At 35.6% G+C, this 15,990-nt stretch overlaps 3 protein-coding genes across 3 annotated transcripts; all 3 read right to left on the bottom strand.

Annotated features, from left to right (window-relative positions):
• Nucleotides 1–200: 200 nt before the first annotated feature.
• On the bottom strand, nucleotides 201–4,001 carry LOC140040895 (cholinesterase 1-like). Its single transcript, XM_072087156.1, has 7 exons — nucleotides 3,830–4,001; nucleotides 3,412–3,489; nucleotides 2,988–3,106; nucleotides 2,364–2,534; nucleotides 1,187–1,818; nucleotides 867–1,030; nucleotides 201–501 (listed from the first exon to the last, which is right to left on the bottom strand). Exons 1-7 carry the CDS (start codon nucleotides 3,969–3,971, stop codon nucleotides 452–454), a joined length of 1,356 nt encoding a protein of 451 aa, XP_071943257.1. The 5' UTR covers nucleotides 3,972–4,001; the 3' UTR covers nucleotides 201–451.
• Nucleotides 4,002–4,223: 222 nt separating this feature from the next.
• LOC140039424 (putative inactive carboxylesterase 4) lies at nucleotides 4,224–4,637 on the bottom strand. Its single transcript, XM_072085025.1, has one exon. The coding sequence runs from the start codon at nucleotides 4,635–4,637 to the stop codon at nucleotides 4,224–4,226; it is 414 nt and encodes a 137-aa protein (XP_071941126.1).
• Nucleotides 4,638–5,156: 519 nt separating this feature from the next.
• LOC140040893 (E3 ubiquitin-protein ligase DCST1-like) lies at nucleotides 5,157–13,484 on the bottom strand. Its single transcript, XM_072087154.1, has 16 exons — nucleotides 13,372–13,484; nucleotides 11,805–11,927; nucleotides 11,429–11,635; nucleotides 11,132–11,271; nucleotides 10,527–10,713; nucleotides 10,283–10,426; nucleotides 9,673–9,800; nucleotides 8,849–9,003; nucleotides 8,491–8,590; nucleotides 8,198–8,293; nucleotides 7,908–8,034; nucleotides 7,387–7,503; nucleotides 7,140–7,282; nucleotides 6,493–6,606; nucleotides 5,793–5,978; nucleotides 5,157–5,336 (listed from the first exon to the last, which is right to left on the bottom strand). The coding sequence occupies exons 1-16, from the start codon at nucleotides 13,409–13,411 to the stop codon at nucleotides 5,259–5,261; spliced, it is 2,085 nt and encodes a 694-aa protein (XP_071943255.1). The 5' UTR covers nucleotides 13,412–13,484; the 3' UTR covers nucleotides 5,157–5,258.
• Nucleotides 13,485–15,990: the final 2,506 nt, after the last annotated feature.

Here is a 15,990-nt window from a genome sequence, read left to right as displayed (position 1 = left end):
TTTTTAATGAATAACTAACTCGTGTCTCTTGTGTGTATATTACTACTATTACTGTACTGATTTATATCAGATAAACAACAATCAAACATCGGTTAACTTTACAAAGGTCAAATAGAAATTAATCAAACATTGAAGTGTATGTTGATTTATTTATATTACTGAAACAAATATGTTGTACTACAGCATTTACTAAGGCCTTATACACTAACGATACATAAACATCATTGCATTTATAAAATTATATTACTGTATTATTATTTTATTTTTTTAAATTAAACTGATTTTAAAAACAAAATGTATACACAATGGTGTAAAATAAATATTTCTTTTAAGAAAAAGGATATACAAACAACAAATCTATATATTTCAGTTTTCAAATTTATTTTACCTTAATTCCTACCATAATTGATAATTGTATTTGTTCTGCATTAATTACTTTAATAGGATTTGCCTATATGCCATCACACGAATTCGTATTATCACATTGCGCATCTTGTCTTTCTGCAAACAAGAATATTATGAGAATTACTGGTAATAAACTGAAATTATGTTGTACAACATGACTCGCTCCTAGTTCTGGTGGTGGAACAAGTCTTCTCGGATAAGGACTATAAACCGTAGGTCCAGTGTACACAGTTATAACCTGTGTGCACTTTAAAGAACACAGTTCATTATTCGAAAAAGAGTAGGGGGTTACCCCGGGGAACTGGTTCACACAATAGCCCCTGTATCAGGGGGATTACCACCTATCTGATAGGACGGTGATTAATTCATTATTGGTAATCCTTGGCCACATTGCCTAAAGACATAAAATAAATAAATAAATAAATAAATACAATTTGTTTAAAACATTGAAAAAAACTTACGTTCCATAGCAACTATTCTGGGTACAATTCCATTGATATATTCACAGGCTAGAGGATTCAACAATCTACCGTTAGCAAAGCCTATTTTTATTTCCTTGTAGGCTTGTTCAGATACAGTGAATTTGGGCCAATCTGGTAAACAGTCATTGGCAGAGTTTGGATTTCTGAAATAAAAGTGACCAATACACTTACCCTTTAAAAATGGTGGTGAATTATGGTTGTTTTACAAAATGACAACGATTGAGTAAAGCACGTGTTAATGAAACATATACAATACGGAACAGGACAGTTAGTAATTATCTGTGAAAAAAGATACAAACCCGTATTTAGCGAAGTTAGTCCAATACGTTATTACATCCTTGGTTAATTTTATTTCATCTTTTGTAAATCGATTATACAACTGTGACATGTGCTCATTGAAGTGTGAGCCAAAAACGAACGTAAGATCTTCTGCGTGTGTTGCCCCAAACCACGTTGCACCCCACAAAGACGTTGAAGGAACATGCGTCCAGTGATAAGCATAGACGTCGTTCCCTTCAGAAACCATGTACTTTGATGTCTTAATATCTGGGCATACGAACCACAGATCACCAAGTAAGTGATTAATACCATCCTTGCGATCTAAAGTGGGATCCGAAATCTGCTGATCCGTCAAATAGATTAGCTTTAGCGTCTGCCTTGCTAATTCTGTTGGTACCTGGTTTATCATCATCATATCCAGTATCATATCGTAATCCGTTTGGTTTACAATAGGTTCTTCTTCGATGTATGTAGGATATACCATGGAAAACACAACGTTTCCTTCGTCTGCAAGTTCTCCAATCATTGCACTAACCTGTGCGATGTTGGAAGGGTTTTCAAATAGTCTCTCGGCACTATCTGTAAGAAATTCTCCATCACTATTTGGCGAAAATGGATTTGTCATTGGGTGCTCTCCTGTTTCGGCGATTGTCTATTCAAAAAAGAACCAGAACAGCATAAGAACATAAATAAACATTAAATGAGATAAAAATAAATATGTAAGAAATTCTCCATCACTATTTGGCAAAAATAGATTTGTCATTGGATGCTCTCCTGTTTCGGCGATTGTCTATTTAAAAAAAACAGCACATCACTCTAGGAGCGCGTGCAGTAGTACTTAAGTTCCTCCAACTAATGGAAAATCTTTTGGAACCGAATAGCAATGTATGGAATATTAACACAAGGAAGAAACCCATAAATGTTCTTATTGACGATCGTCTTGTCAAATTGCCTTTTTTTAATAATAAAAAGCGTTCAATTTGGAACTGATTACGTCATGTTAACTCGAGTCATTAAATCAATTTTTGCAGGTCATAGGTCGTCGTAAATCAAAAGCTCCTCATACTAATGTTTTAAAAGCGTGACAAATTAATTGTTCTGTAGACGGCTGTCAGAAAACTTAAATTAGAAGAGAGAGAGGACGATACATACAATTCTAAAAGTGGAACAAAACAAAGTCATGATTATTATACGTACTTGGGTATAGTTCGCTAATAATATTTCAAAGTCAACTGCTTGGAGACATTCAACAAGTTCATTTGTTTTCGTCTGTTCACATCCAACAATTCTTCCTAAAGCAAACGCTCTCTTCATTTGTGAATCTTGAGTCTCTGGCCCACGTTGCATACCACCAAGAAGACTACCACTCTTAATTAAATATATAAACAATACATTTTATATATGTTCAAATAATTTCATTTGGCTTCGTTTTACATAGTTGTGCAGTACAAGAGCTGATTGAAACAGTTAAATTACAACTTCATTTGGTAAAAAAATCTTATTTTTTCCGATACTCGTAGAAAGATTGAAAAAGTGTTTCTTCAATATTAAAAAAAAGTACCAAAAAGAAGTATTATTATTCAAACTTATGGTCAGTCATGAGATTTGTAAATGCACAATGTAAATATCTCTGCTGCTGTGTTGACGCATTATTGCGTAACTCGAAAAGGGAACGAATAAGTTTTTCCGTCTCATTTTTCTTTCTTCTCCTTTTTTTTTTACTATTCTTTTCTGGAGAAGTGCATTAATTCAAACGTATGCTCAGTCATGAGATTTGTAATTGCACAATGTCAATATCTCTGCTGCCAGTTTAAACTGTACCTGCAGAATCACATTACGGATAAGGCCTCGGCTCATTGGGGATACCAAGTGGTACGTCGTTGAAATTCCTCCAGCACTCTCACCGAATAGTGTTACTCTGTTTGGGTCACCTCCAAAACCTAAAAGGGCATGAAATGAAGAAACTGTGTCTTTGTCTTGAATGGCTTAAACAGAATACATTAACCAATCAGCAACACCATCGCATCTAAAGCTCTGTCTATGTGACAACAAAGTTTGATTATTTATGGTAGTTATATGCCCAAATATGGTAGTGATATGACATCATCATGTCCCTATAGGCACATCACATTTGTTGTCACCTAAAGTTTGTTAGTGTAGAAAGAGCTTTACGTAACTAAATCATATAGTATTCTCATACATTAATACAGGTAAATAATGCAGAATCATTTAATGGCGTACATACTTTCTATGTTTTCTTGAACCCACTTTAAAGCCATTACTTGATCTTTTAAACCTGCATTTCCTTTGACGACATCATCTCCTAAATTTTTAAATAAAACGAATGCGGTTATACAGACAGACAGTAGACATCATTACAATTTACTAAAAAGTATATTTTTGCTGGTTGTTCTGTTGCTTCTGACACTGGTGCTGCTTCTATCGGTTCTGCTACTGCTTGTGGTGCTGTAGAAGGTACTACTACTGCTACCACTGGTGCTGCTGGGGTGACGGTGCAGCTAAGAGGCCTAGGCCTAATATTGATCAGCTACTACTGGTGCCACTGCTGGCGGTGTTGGTTCTGGTACTGCTAATACATTCAGATAAGATTTAAGCCCACATAGACAAATTGAAGAATATTGTATGCAGTGATGTTTACTTACCAGTTGAAAAGAATCCAAACACATTTGTGCGGTAATTGATAATCACAACTATGACGTCACCAAGCGCAACAATTGGAACTGGCGATGAGAGCTGTGTGGTGCCAGTACCCATTACAAAACCTCCACCATGTATGTACACCATAACAGGAGCTGCCTTCGGCTGCAAATTCAAAGGCAACACTTTATTAATGTATAGGTAAACGATTATGAAAGAAGATTTCCTTGAATTATCATAGGCCACCTGCTCCCCCCAAAAATAGAGCATGCAACACTTGCATAACAGATGATGATCATTAATTGTCGGCGTAGCTGTGTCCATATACACGTAACTGAACATGCCTAACTATAATACAGTAATGTCAATATAAATATATAAACTGTATAAATAACTGAGTTATTTAACTATAATTAAAAGAATAAATTGCAATACCGTAGGATTAGGTGTGTACACATCTAGATGAAGACAATCTTCAGTTATCTCTTCAGGAAAATTAAAATGTTGAGTTTTCAGTTGTGGACAAGCAGCCCTGTTGACGGTTGCATTATAATTACCGCCATCTTTTACCGTCCATGACTTCGCGACAGGGGACATAAACCGCAGCGGTCCTACTGGGGGTTCAGCATACGGTATACTTAAATAACCATTCACAGTCTTTATAATTGGCAAATGCTCACCCCCATCGAATATAAAAGATTTTCCTATGACCGTACCGAATTTAGATTGGATTGTTGGATATGGTCCTGAAGCTTCGGAATACCCGCATACGGGCTGTAGTAAAAGAGCTAAGATTACAAGCACGGCCGCCATAGTCGACAACGCTGTTCAAATGTAAAATTCAGTCATGTAAATAGTAAGTCCAGGCCTAATTCATCGGAAAGTTGACATAATGATAGAGTATCGTGTTCGTTGATCTGCCCCAGATGAGCGTTGTAGGCACATAACCAATTGTTGCGATTAGTGTCGCAATAACTTCTCTTTCAACAAAAAATTGTCATACACAGTTTATCTTAACTTATTTGTAGAACGGTTTGCATGGCTAATGAACACTAGTAAAGTTCATTTTACCAGTACCTAAAATGTCTTTCAATGACTCTATTTCCTTAAAGTTAATAAAGTCAGGCAATAGGCCTGGCCCTGAATAAATGAATTTATATTTGAAGAATGTGAAGACAATTAATTTAAATATAACATTTAATAAATAACGTAATATAGCCAGAAACCCATAATGGAATCGGTTTGGTATGGACGTAGATGATCGCCCAATGACCACATTATCAGCAACCCAAAATCCCTTCCCCTACCTAGCCCCACCCCCCCCCCTCCCACTGTATTCTTGAGATCTACATAACCCGCGTTCTTTTCAAGAGAAGCCTCTGTACAAGTTAAATTGAAGAGAGTATGGGCTCAGTTATTCCTTAATGCATAATTTCAAAAGAAGTCGTCCATATCCGTCAAAGAGCTCTCACTGTCAGATTCTTTTCCAGTATAGCATGCATAACAACGTTTCTGTGAAGGAAAAATTATTAAAAGTAATATAATTATTAATGGGAGAAGTCGAAGAGTATGGATCCAATTTTTATTCCTTAATGCATAATTTAAAAAGAAGTCGTCCTTAACCAAATTGAGTGATGTAATAAAACTGGTGTAATAAAAATTATGTATTTTAATCAATCAATCAAATACATTTTAAAATAATGTAGTTAATAACTGAATGAGAATAACAACTTTAATGTAAGATTTCCTTCATTAAAACTTTCGGAACAGAAACGAACCGAGCCTAATACCGAATACTTTTAGTCCAATGTGTAACAACTCCCTGGTGTGGTCTTACAATGTCCAAGCGGGTAAAGATACAAACTTGTACGAACAATTTAATTACATAGAAGTAGGCCTACAGACACGTGTTTATGATTTGTTTACAATTTAAATCATAAGTGAATAAAGAAATAACAAAATGATTACATTGACGTCTCTCCAGCAGTCTTTGCAATAAGAGAAATAGCAATCTTTGCCAGTGCAGTGGTAGAATCCCTTTCTCTCCAGTTCACCACATATCAGGCATGATTGACGGCCAAGGTTTAACTTCTTTAAACAAACTCCGATCCACTTGAAACGCCGACGAAGGATTGTTAGAATACCAGTTTCCCTCTGTATATACATTACGGTATATTAATATTTGATAGGTTGACATACGATATTAATAATAATATAATAATACCAAGCGCCCTTTTCATGAGTAATGCTCAAAGGCATTTTACATAGCACATTATTACCATGGTCATGTTTTGGATCAAACACATGGAAACATAGGCCTACTCCCATAATGATCAAACCGGGTACCCATTTTATACACGTGGGTGGGGATAGGCAAATGTAAGTAAATTGCCTTGCCTAAGGATACAACCAATGCGACGAAAGCTGGATTCGAATCACGACCTCACGATCGGTAATCCAGCGTCCAACACACTGCGCCACACACCCTTACTTAAGGTTTTATGTGTACATTAGGTCAGTAGGTCACACATTAATTGTTTATCATAATTATTTTAGCCAGTTCAAACAACAAACAATGAAACTATGTAGTTACAAAATTTATATTTTTTAAATATACAATCAAATAGAGACAGTTGAATTCATTTCACAACGAATATGAGCAACATACCGATAATTTATCTTCTTTTGCTTGTCTCTTAACTCGTTTACGCATGAACTTTAAAAACCCCTTTCTTTTCTTTAATAAATCGTTGTACATAAACAAAACACGTTTTTTCTCTCGCTAGTCAAAAAGACAAAGCAAAACATTACATGTTAGGCATTGACAACACAGCATCAAAACTACGCTAGCAACAGATGAATTTATATGCATACTGTACGTACTGATAAAACTGAATATTTTTTGGACACAAATTGCAAGAAAATTTGTTGATGAAATGTCATCTTTAGACCTTTAAATCCGCCATTTTTTGTAAAACATGCCATTAGACTGGATATAAATATGTAGTTTCTGAACAATTTGAGCCTTAACTTGTATCTCTCCGATTAGTGGTTGCTGAGATATCATAAATCAAAGTCAATAATGTTAGAAATAGCATTTCCATTCATGTTTGGACACAGTTTTTTTATCAAAGTGAAAATAAGTCCTAACGTTGATAAATGTGTTCAGTAGGGCCCAAAGAACATTGCATATCAAAAAAACCTTTTCTTGCAATTAGTTTGATTAAAATTTCTAGTGGATACAATATCAAGACTTGATATTACCACACCACAGAGGGATGGAACAAACACAAATAAACTAATATTACGGTTTACCTTCCGATGAAAAAATGCACATATTGTACGTCTCAACCTCAGACTAAACGCCTCGAAGTAAACCAACAAAAACACACACAGCCAAATCAGGAATATATTATGAATAATGTTTTTTGGTGTCTTTGTAGGAATTGGCAAACAATCTGTAAAAAAAAGTATCAAGTGATATATTTTGTGCAGTATGATTGGCTAACGAGTTTGTAAACATTTAAGAAAAAAATACAGATGCATAATAAACGAAACTTACTACTATTGCTGGAAATAGTGTCTACACTTTGAGACTGATCAAAGCTTCCAATCAGATTTTTAAATAAATTTGCCACTAAACCATTGCCAAGAACTTTCAAACTAACTTGATGATGACCTGAAAATCAAAAATTGTAAGCATATTAATTGTCTAAACTGACATCATAAAGCACCTTTACATACATTAATATTTGATAGGTTGACATACGATATTAATAATAATATAATATTACCAAGCGCCCTTTTCATGAGTAATGCTCAAATGCGTTTTACATAGCACATTATTACCCTGGTCATTTTTTTAAACTATATATTCTTTGCATGCAAACCCACAATTGAAGCAAGTGTGAGGCATACTCTTCAATTTCCATCAGTACATACGATTTCATTCGCTACTATCAGAGATAGAAAAGTGTGCATTTTATGCTGGGCAGCCTCAAATGTCATTATGGATAAAACCGAAATGAGGCAGTTGTCTTAGAGAAACATTATTACAAAACATATTTATGACATGCGTATTACCTTTCAATTTGACTTCAAGTCTACTATGTCTTCGAATAATATCCAGCATTTCATAAAGAAGACTGTCGAAGCAAACGATGGCAATGGTTGCCAGAACTTGAGCACCAAGTCGAAGTACAGTTTTTATCTTTTAATTTAAAAAAAGAAGTCCTTTATAAATCTCGATATATAAAATTATGATGGCTAATAATAAATCACAATTACCGCTTAAGTCATTATTAGTATTATCATTGTCACTGAAGTCATCATCCATGACTTTACACTCACACATATTTAGTATTTACACTCACACATTTAGATTTTTCTTCTTTCCTCATTTTGAAGTGGAACGGTTCTATGTATTCTTTCTTCTCTGCTTTCATGAGCGGTAATAGTGTTCTCTTTTTCTTTAAAAAAAAGGTGTGCAGCGTAAACCATTTTTTATTTACTAAATAGGCCTAATCGACAAGAATTTAAATGCAGGGAAATTGTCCAAAAAGAACCAGGTTAAACGTCATAAAATTATGGAATGGAATGAAATATAGTCTCCAATTATTAATTATGTGAAGAAAGTGCGTATTATGTATATATTGTTTTTGTGTACCTTTTTTCTTCGCCTTTCATCTATCCGTCTAAAGTATGAAGTAAGGTAGTTGTTGTCAAATGTGAAGTCTGACAAGAACAGTTTATTGTACTTAAATGCTCTGTGGTACCGTTACCAGGAACAGTAAAAATATATTAGAAAATAGAAAACACAACAGTAACATATACTGGAATAAGGTAACGTCAGTCATCAATAGAGATTAGCTATATTCGCTTAAAACATTATGTTAATCAGTCTATAGTTATGTCTAGTTGTGCTTCTAGTAAAAATTAATACAATACGTAATAATACATATGTGCAGAAGGGCCTACATTGATAGCAACATCGTTATACAAAAATAAATTTAGTTATTACTTACGACACAAAAACTAATACGAAAGTAAATGATAACATGACCTGTGCGATGAAAAAGAAAGTGATGAAAATCATTTTTTTCCTGTTGAATTCCTCGAGCACAGCTTTCTGGATATTTTTTGCCGAATTTTTATCCATGTCTAACGGAAATGTAATCATCTGAAAAGAGGATCTGTTTGAGTTAGTACATTTGGATGTTGTAATTCACTATATCAAATAGATAGTAAAAAATGATCCATCTACCTCTCATCGTACCGAACTTTTAAGATAATCCTGGTCGATATCAAGAAGCCGAAATATTTTATTTATACTGGTCTCCAAGAGGGCCCAGATATTATCAGTGGATGTGTACTAAATACGCCGGGTAACCCCCTACTCGTCTCGAAAGATGTACTAGGTCCTTTAAAGTGCACATGAACTAGATGTGTACACTGGACCTAACGGTTTATAGTCCTTATCCGAGAAGATTTGTTCTACCACCAGAACCATAAAACGAGTGAGCCTCGAACCCTACGTAAATACGGTCCCATTGTCTAAACCGCTCGGCCACTCACTCGAGCAAAAAACTCTCCACATCAATTTGCTTCACCGTAGTTTTTGTAACTCTTCTACTAGTTCTTGAAATATTCACTCTTCTCTATTTTTTCTGCAGTATCTCCGTCTCATCCTTCAATACAGTATTGCATTTTACCGAATGTTCTATGTCTTTTCTCTACGTTCTTTTTATAAGACCATTATACCTCCATGATCAGACCAAATATCAACATTATCATTTTGCTTACAATCATTATTATTGGAAAAACGTAAAAAATCAAAACAAACTATTACCTGCCACTGAGTTTCGATGTGATATTTACTGTCAAAAGAATCAACTAATCTCTCCATCTTAACATACGTGTTTCCTAACTGCGGATCTATGTTCGGATTGAAACTTCTACATGTACTTGACTTGTACGCTTAGAAAGAAAATATTTGTGAACAACTTTCACACCACTATGGAAAGGTAGTGGTAATTGATACACATATAATTATTACATTCAATTTCAATTTCTTTAATTTCATCCATATCAACAAACGTAAAAACAGAAAAAAAGAAGAAAATTCAGAACCTCTCCTCTGGTATACCCCCTATTCAAGGTACACCTCTCTATTAAGGAGACGCTTTCCCGTAAAAAGAACGAGTATTTTTCAACACACGGCCAATTCTTATTTAAGGGACGCTTTGTATAGCTCTGTCTACACTATCAATCTAGTTTGACAAAAAAAGGGTTGATACGTGCCCAAATATGGTAGTGATATATCCAAATATGGTAGCGATATGACATCATCATGTCCATATATATATATGGGCACATCACATATTTGTGTCACATACAGTTTGATAGTGTAGACAGACCTTTAAGAGGACACCGTGTTGGGTTTCAACTCCTCTGCTTACCTCTGATTATGCTACAAACAAAATTCAATTTTAATGGAAGACATAGCACGTGTTTAACGCCTGGAAATTTTAGTTTGTCATAGCATTTTCTTTCCGTGTTTCTGAACATATCTTTGCAGCGTTCAACAGCGCCCTCAAAAACCTCTGAAATAAAGGTAAAGAGTTGATAGGGTAAACAAGTAGGTCTACCTTCAATTACGAGTGATGGTGTTTAAAATGTCTAATCAAGTTCAATCACACTTACCATCACATTTGCTACTCATTCGCTTCGAAAAATCAATTTGAATTTTACTAGCTCTTGGTGAGGATGATTTGACTGGTTCGTCCGGAGGGGGAGGAGGTGGCAAATTTGGGGGTTTTAAATCTTTACTCATTACTTTAAAATTTGCTCTCAGACCAGAGGTAACCTGCTTTACTTCTTTTGTATTTTTCTGTAAATGAAAATTCAAGTCAAATATCTGTTATTGGGCGGACACAACTTGTAAGTAGTTCCTAGGTGTCCAGTTTGGCGCTTTTTAATTATAATTACATAACAACAATATATCATCATATATTTTAGATTATCAACGACCGTTTGTGCATTGAACTGTGTGTTTATGAAAAACGGAAGAATTCATATTTTATATTTCATAATTCTTTGTTCCCACTAGCAACGCAACATAACGCAACCTACGTAACGTAAGAAAGTGCCCTTTCCACAGTTGTGTATGCCCCCGCCTGCGTGAAATCAAACCTGCTATGTTTGCAGCATTGTTGCGTCATCGGTTCCCACTTGTGATTATGCAAAATAGCACTTTGCGTCGACACGTTGCGTTGCGTTCTAGTGGGAATCACACGCCTTATTCTCACCTGCATATCTCTAAATGCAGCAACAAGCGGCTTGTGCATCAATTCAAATGCAGTTTTACTGTGGTTAAAACTTAAAGCAGCCGTACACGATATGGCGCGAGCAGACTCTTCTGCATTGGCTATGATGTTTGATGCTGGACCTAGGGTATAGGCGATTCCATAATTTAGAGAGAAATGTTTACGAGTGAATGGAAAAACTGTTGTAGTTTGAGACTCATACAGTAGGCATACATAGATGCATTACAAACATTCTGCATAACAGAAAGATTAATAAAAAAAATTCTAACAGTAACACACCTGTCATGAGATACATAATCGCAAATGTAGTCACAGTATTTCTACCGTTCTTCCCGAAAAAGTTCGGGAAAATTAAAACAAGTATACATCTTGCTGAAACAGACAAGGAACATGCAAGGCCAAACACTGCCATCACCGCTCCGGCTACGTGGTACTGGTAAGCCTTCGGTATATGTTCGATCTTAACCAGAACTACGAAGTGAAGAGCTTTAGAAATAGGAAAGCATTATTTAGATTATAAATAATTTTATATAATTATTATTTCCTATGAATTTATTATGTAGGCCTAATGTCACTTTGCTGCATTTTATTTTTATTTATTCATTAGGCCTAAGCTAGAATGATAATAATAAAAAAAATAATAATTTAAACGAACCTGCTCCAACACCAGCACCAAGGATGAGGCCAAATAAGCCCTTAATAATTTGGTATTCATTATCTTTGCTCCGAAAAAATCGATAAATGCACGGACACCAACCTTGCATACAACGTTTGACCGCTAAAAATAAAGAAATGAAAAATATATTTTTAAAAATCCAAACGGTCCTATAGGCCTAGTATATAACTAGCCTAGCCTACACAGGGCCGTAGCCAGGATTTGTCAAGGGGGGGTTCGGACACTAAGTATTTGGGTCAACCCCCCGCCCCCCCCCCCCCCCCCCTGGGGTGGGGCCTGAGGCGAAGCGAATTTTGTTAAATGACACCCCTAGATGGCCGGAAAAGACACTCTCATGCAGCATGCTACCAATGAGCAAAACGATCGTACTTGGACTCGTGGACTATTTAAACGATAACATTTATTGCCGTATGTTAGATGCGCGTGCTCTGTGCGGAGCCGCCGATTGTTTGATCATTTACTCGATATTTTGTTTTGCGTTCAAGTTCAATGCGAACGTACGTCTAGGAGAAGCCCCGAAAAAAGCACACTGGGTGAAGGCAAATGCAATTCTTATTATAGCTCTATCTGAATATTTATTTACAGCAATTTGTTGAGGAAATTAATTATGCCAATGTAAATAGGTGATATTGATACATTTGAGTACGTATCGGCTGGTGGTCTAGAAAAAAAATAATCGGATGCCATAATGTGAACTACAGTACATGATACCATAGATATTATAGTGTAAAATATTAATATTCACTATAATCCTCTATGATACATTACACTTCATAGCCACACATAAATACTGATGTATGTCGGAAGGCTATATACTTTATGCATGCTGTCTGACTGCCAGTGATCTAAACAATTGGTACGCAGTTGTCTGGCGGTGTCCTTTGTACGAATCGTTCGTGCCCCAGCTCGCTGTGAGACGCGTCAATATCATGTTACATGCAGGGACCAAACATTTATTTTTCAGGTTAAAATCGGCAATTCATTTGCAAATCTTAGAAATTTACAGACACGTATCGCTCGAAGTACGCTCATACAGGGAAGAAGGTACTGTATGAGTTATTTCGAACGAGTTTACGAATTTTTCAATTTACGAACAACTTTTTGTACTGTGGGGCACGTATTTGGACGATTTTCGGAGATGAGGGTGAGGTATTGGGCATGTCGGGGATGGGGGTTCGCAGTCGGTTAAGGGGGGTTCGCTGTAAAGGGGGGGGGGGGGGTTCGCCCGAACCATAAAAACCCCCCCTGGCTACGGGCCTGCTACATCCTAGGCCTTTATTTATTAATTTTATTTTATTTCATCATTTTCTAGCCAGGGCTAATAAGGCTTATCGCAAATAGCTTGCACAATGCATGATGGGAAGGGTTTGGAAGCAAACGTCACGACGCGTACGTACAACCAAATCCATCCCACCATACATCGCACACGCTATTTGCGATAAACCTTATTAGTTAGGCCCTAGGCCTAGGCTTCTAGCCTAGCCTAGGCTGTCTCCACGACATCCTCTTAACTTAAAAGGTAAAAAGTTGTTTTTGTTCAACTTACCTGCTTTGTACAAATCGCAAAATTTTGTCAAACATTTCATTTTAAAATAGAATTTCTACGACTTAGCTAAGTCAAATTTAACATGTTGAGGCCATAATAGGTTTAGGCCTATTAATAATTATAATTAAATACAGTACACATTAATTATTAATGACACAAAAATCGTAACGTTCTTTAGAAAGAGCGCGATTCGAATCTTTCAACACACGCGTCAAACTTCATCTAACGCGCAATAAAATAAACACACGGCGCGGGTCACCGGCGCACAGACAGTGGGCCAGAATCAATTCAAAGTGTGCCAAAAGTCCAAATTGGTAAATGTGGCAATCCAATTTTTTTAATATTGGGTTAGGAAGAAGACATCTTAAAATATATAAATCCACTAATAATTTTATATTTTGTAAATTTTAATAGTGTCTTGTAACCATGGAAACTGGAAGAAACCATGACATTTCATTTAAAATGAGCAAAAAGAACAGTTAAATTCACATTTATTTTTTCTAGAAAACAGCAAAGAATTTGATACTGCATGAAATTGTTGTCTGTTATTAATCATATTAGGAAGTAAAAATAAAATTTTCATTATTGCTTTATTTTGGGGTTAAAATTCACCAAATATAGCCAAAAAATACCGAAAAATCGTATTTTAAAAGTAAAACCACTAAAATAGTTTGGATTCGCGTCGATTCCCACGCTAATTTTGACATTAATATTTCGAGTGATGCTTGAGCTTTACGTTAATACCAAATTTGGCTGCGACAATTTGCGACATTGCATATAGAAAGCGATTTAAATGTCCCTATGCGTGCCGTTTTAAAATAAATGTATAATGCATTCATTGACACATTGATGTACCGCAATCGCACGAACTTGACGAAGAGAAAACCTTTCCACGACGCGTCTGTATTGGAAAAGCAAGTGTAGGTACAGGTAACATGGCCTCCATATCAAAATACAACTTTGAAGCTCTCCATTCGGCTGGTTATTTACCAACCCTCAACTAGCCTGCGATGTATGTTTACGTGAATTGCGTTTACATTAAAATGTAAGGAATGACGAGAACATACCAAAAGAACTTAAGTCTACTAAAACTATCAAAGCATTTCTTTATTGTTTACGAAGAAGATGGTACAAGTATGGCCATCACAAAGTTCATTTCATCAGCTATTAGTAGTCGGAGAACCAGAAGAACTTCCCTATGCTGCATCACAAGTCTATAACCAAAATTCACATTTAAAATATGTGCTGAAGTTTGCATTGCTTACACAATCAAGACCAGCTAAAATAAGAAAGTTAGTATCCAAAAAAAACCAGAACCGATCAAGTTTAAGAAGCTTTGTCACTTTTAGTTGAAACTGATATGACAAAACAGTCATACCAAACAGGTTGGCTGCAAAAGGCAAACATGCAGATATTTACCCACCATATAACAACGTGAGTGAAGCTAAGCATAAATGCTACCCAAACAATATAACGGTTAAAGAAGATTCGGCAAGAGTACCCCTTCAAAGCTTGCTGGACCAAACTGCACTTCGAATTGTTCAGGAAAGAAAAGAAGAAATTACAGAAGTAGTTGAAAATTTAGAAAGATACTTCCTCGCGATTTTGCCGACCTATACACCTGCAATTCAAGAAAGAAACGACTCAACTCTTACAGGTAGAGAATGAATATGTTCAAGATGAGATAAAGAAGCTGCAACCAACGAAAATATGATTTGATATTAACTATGAACTGGCTGCAGATGAAAACAAAAAAGACAACATCTAAATACACTACAATTTTACAATTCACCATGATTGACAAAAAGGTCGTGAATGCTTTGACTGAAACCAAGTCATCAATGCGATGTTATATATGTGGAGCTACTCCAAAAACAGTTTAATGATTTGGATAAACTCCTATCGTCAAGCGAAGAAGCCTACAGCTATGGGCTCTCGCCACTACACAAAAGGAGTAGGTGCTTTGAATTGAATATTCATATTGGGTACAGAATGCCAGTAAAAAAATGGCGTATTTCGTCTGATAGTGAAAAAGCTATCGTTGCCGATATGAAGAAAAAAATACACGAACGGTTTAAAGAAGAAATAAGACTGAAAGTAGATTAACCTAAACAAGGTTTAGGAAAACGATGGCAACACAGTTTGCAGAGCTTTCCAGGAAAAGGAGACGTTCGCTGAGATTTACAATTTGAGACTACTGCCGAAAAACAGCAGAGTTATTATTATATACAACTTTATCCATGGTATAACTATAAAATGTTCTTCTAGTTCATCAATCATTTCGAGTTCTGTATTACCGATAGGTAGGTCTATGATGCGCAAAGAGGCTCAAGAAGCAAGGAACAAAGACAATAGAGTCCGTCGACGAAAAAATGCAAGGAAAATATCACGAGTCGACAACATAAGTGATATATTTCAGTCAATTAAACCCTTATTTGTAACATGCAATAAAAACCTATTTTCAATATTATTATTATTAATAGTATTTCAAAATGACATAATACTGAACATTAAAAAGATGGTTTCATTGAACTTTGTGGATCTTTAAATAATTTGAGTACGTTTCAATCATGGATGCAAATTAATCACACATGATATTGCAATGAGAATTAAAGTCAT

The sequence above is a fragment of the Antedon mediterranea genome, chromosome 2 (assembly GCF_964355755.1).
Source record: "Antedon mediterranea chromosome 2, ecAntMedi1.1, whole genome shotgun sequence".
Taxonomy (NCBI): domain Eukaryota; kingdom Metazoa; phylum Echinodermata; class Crinoidea; order Comatulida; family Antedonidae; genus Antedon; species Antedon mediterranea.
The sequence above is the reverse complement of the archived record's forward strand: the minus strand, read 5'-3'. Positions and strand labels throughout refer to the sequence as shown.

What these genes read in the sequence shown, in the direction of transcription:
- LOC140040895 (XM_072087156.1), bottom strand. Translation starts at nt 3,971, where the DNA reads ATGGTGTACATACATGGTGGAGGTTTTGTAATGGGTACTGGCACCACA. An exon ending in GTTTGGATTCTTTTCAACTG is followed by an intron (nt 3,490 to 3,829) that starts GTAAGTAAACAT and finishes TTAAAAATTTAG; the next exon opens with GAGATGATGTCGTCAAAGGA. An exon ending in TATTAGCGAACTATACCCAA is followed by an intron (nt 1,819 to 2,363) that starts GTACGTATAATA and finishes TTTTTTGAATAG; the next exon opens with ACAATCGCCGAAACAGGAGA.
- LOC140039424 (XM_072085025.1), bottom strand. Translation starts at nt 4,637, where the DNA reads ATGGCGGCCGTGCTTGTAATCTTAGCTCTTTTACTACAGCCCGTATGC.
- LOC140040893 (XM_072087154.1), bottom strand. Translation starts at nt 13,411, where the DNA reads ATGAAATGTTTGACAAAATTTTGCGATTTGTACAAAGCAG. An exon ending in AAGAAGAAAAATCTAAATGT is followed by an intron (nt 8,035 to 8,197) that starts GTGAGTGTAAAT and finishes TTAAATTAAAAG; the next exon opens with ATAAAAACTGTACTTCGACT. An exon ending in ACTTGAAGTCAAATTGAAAG is followed by an intron (nt 7,504 to 7,907) that starts GTAATACGCATG and finishes TTTGATTTTCAG; the next exon opens with GTCATCATCAAGTTAGTTTG.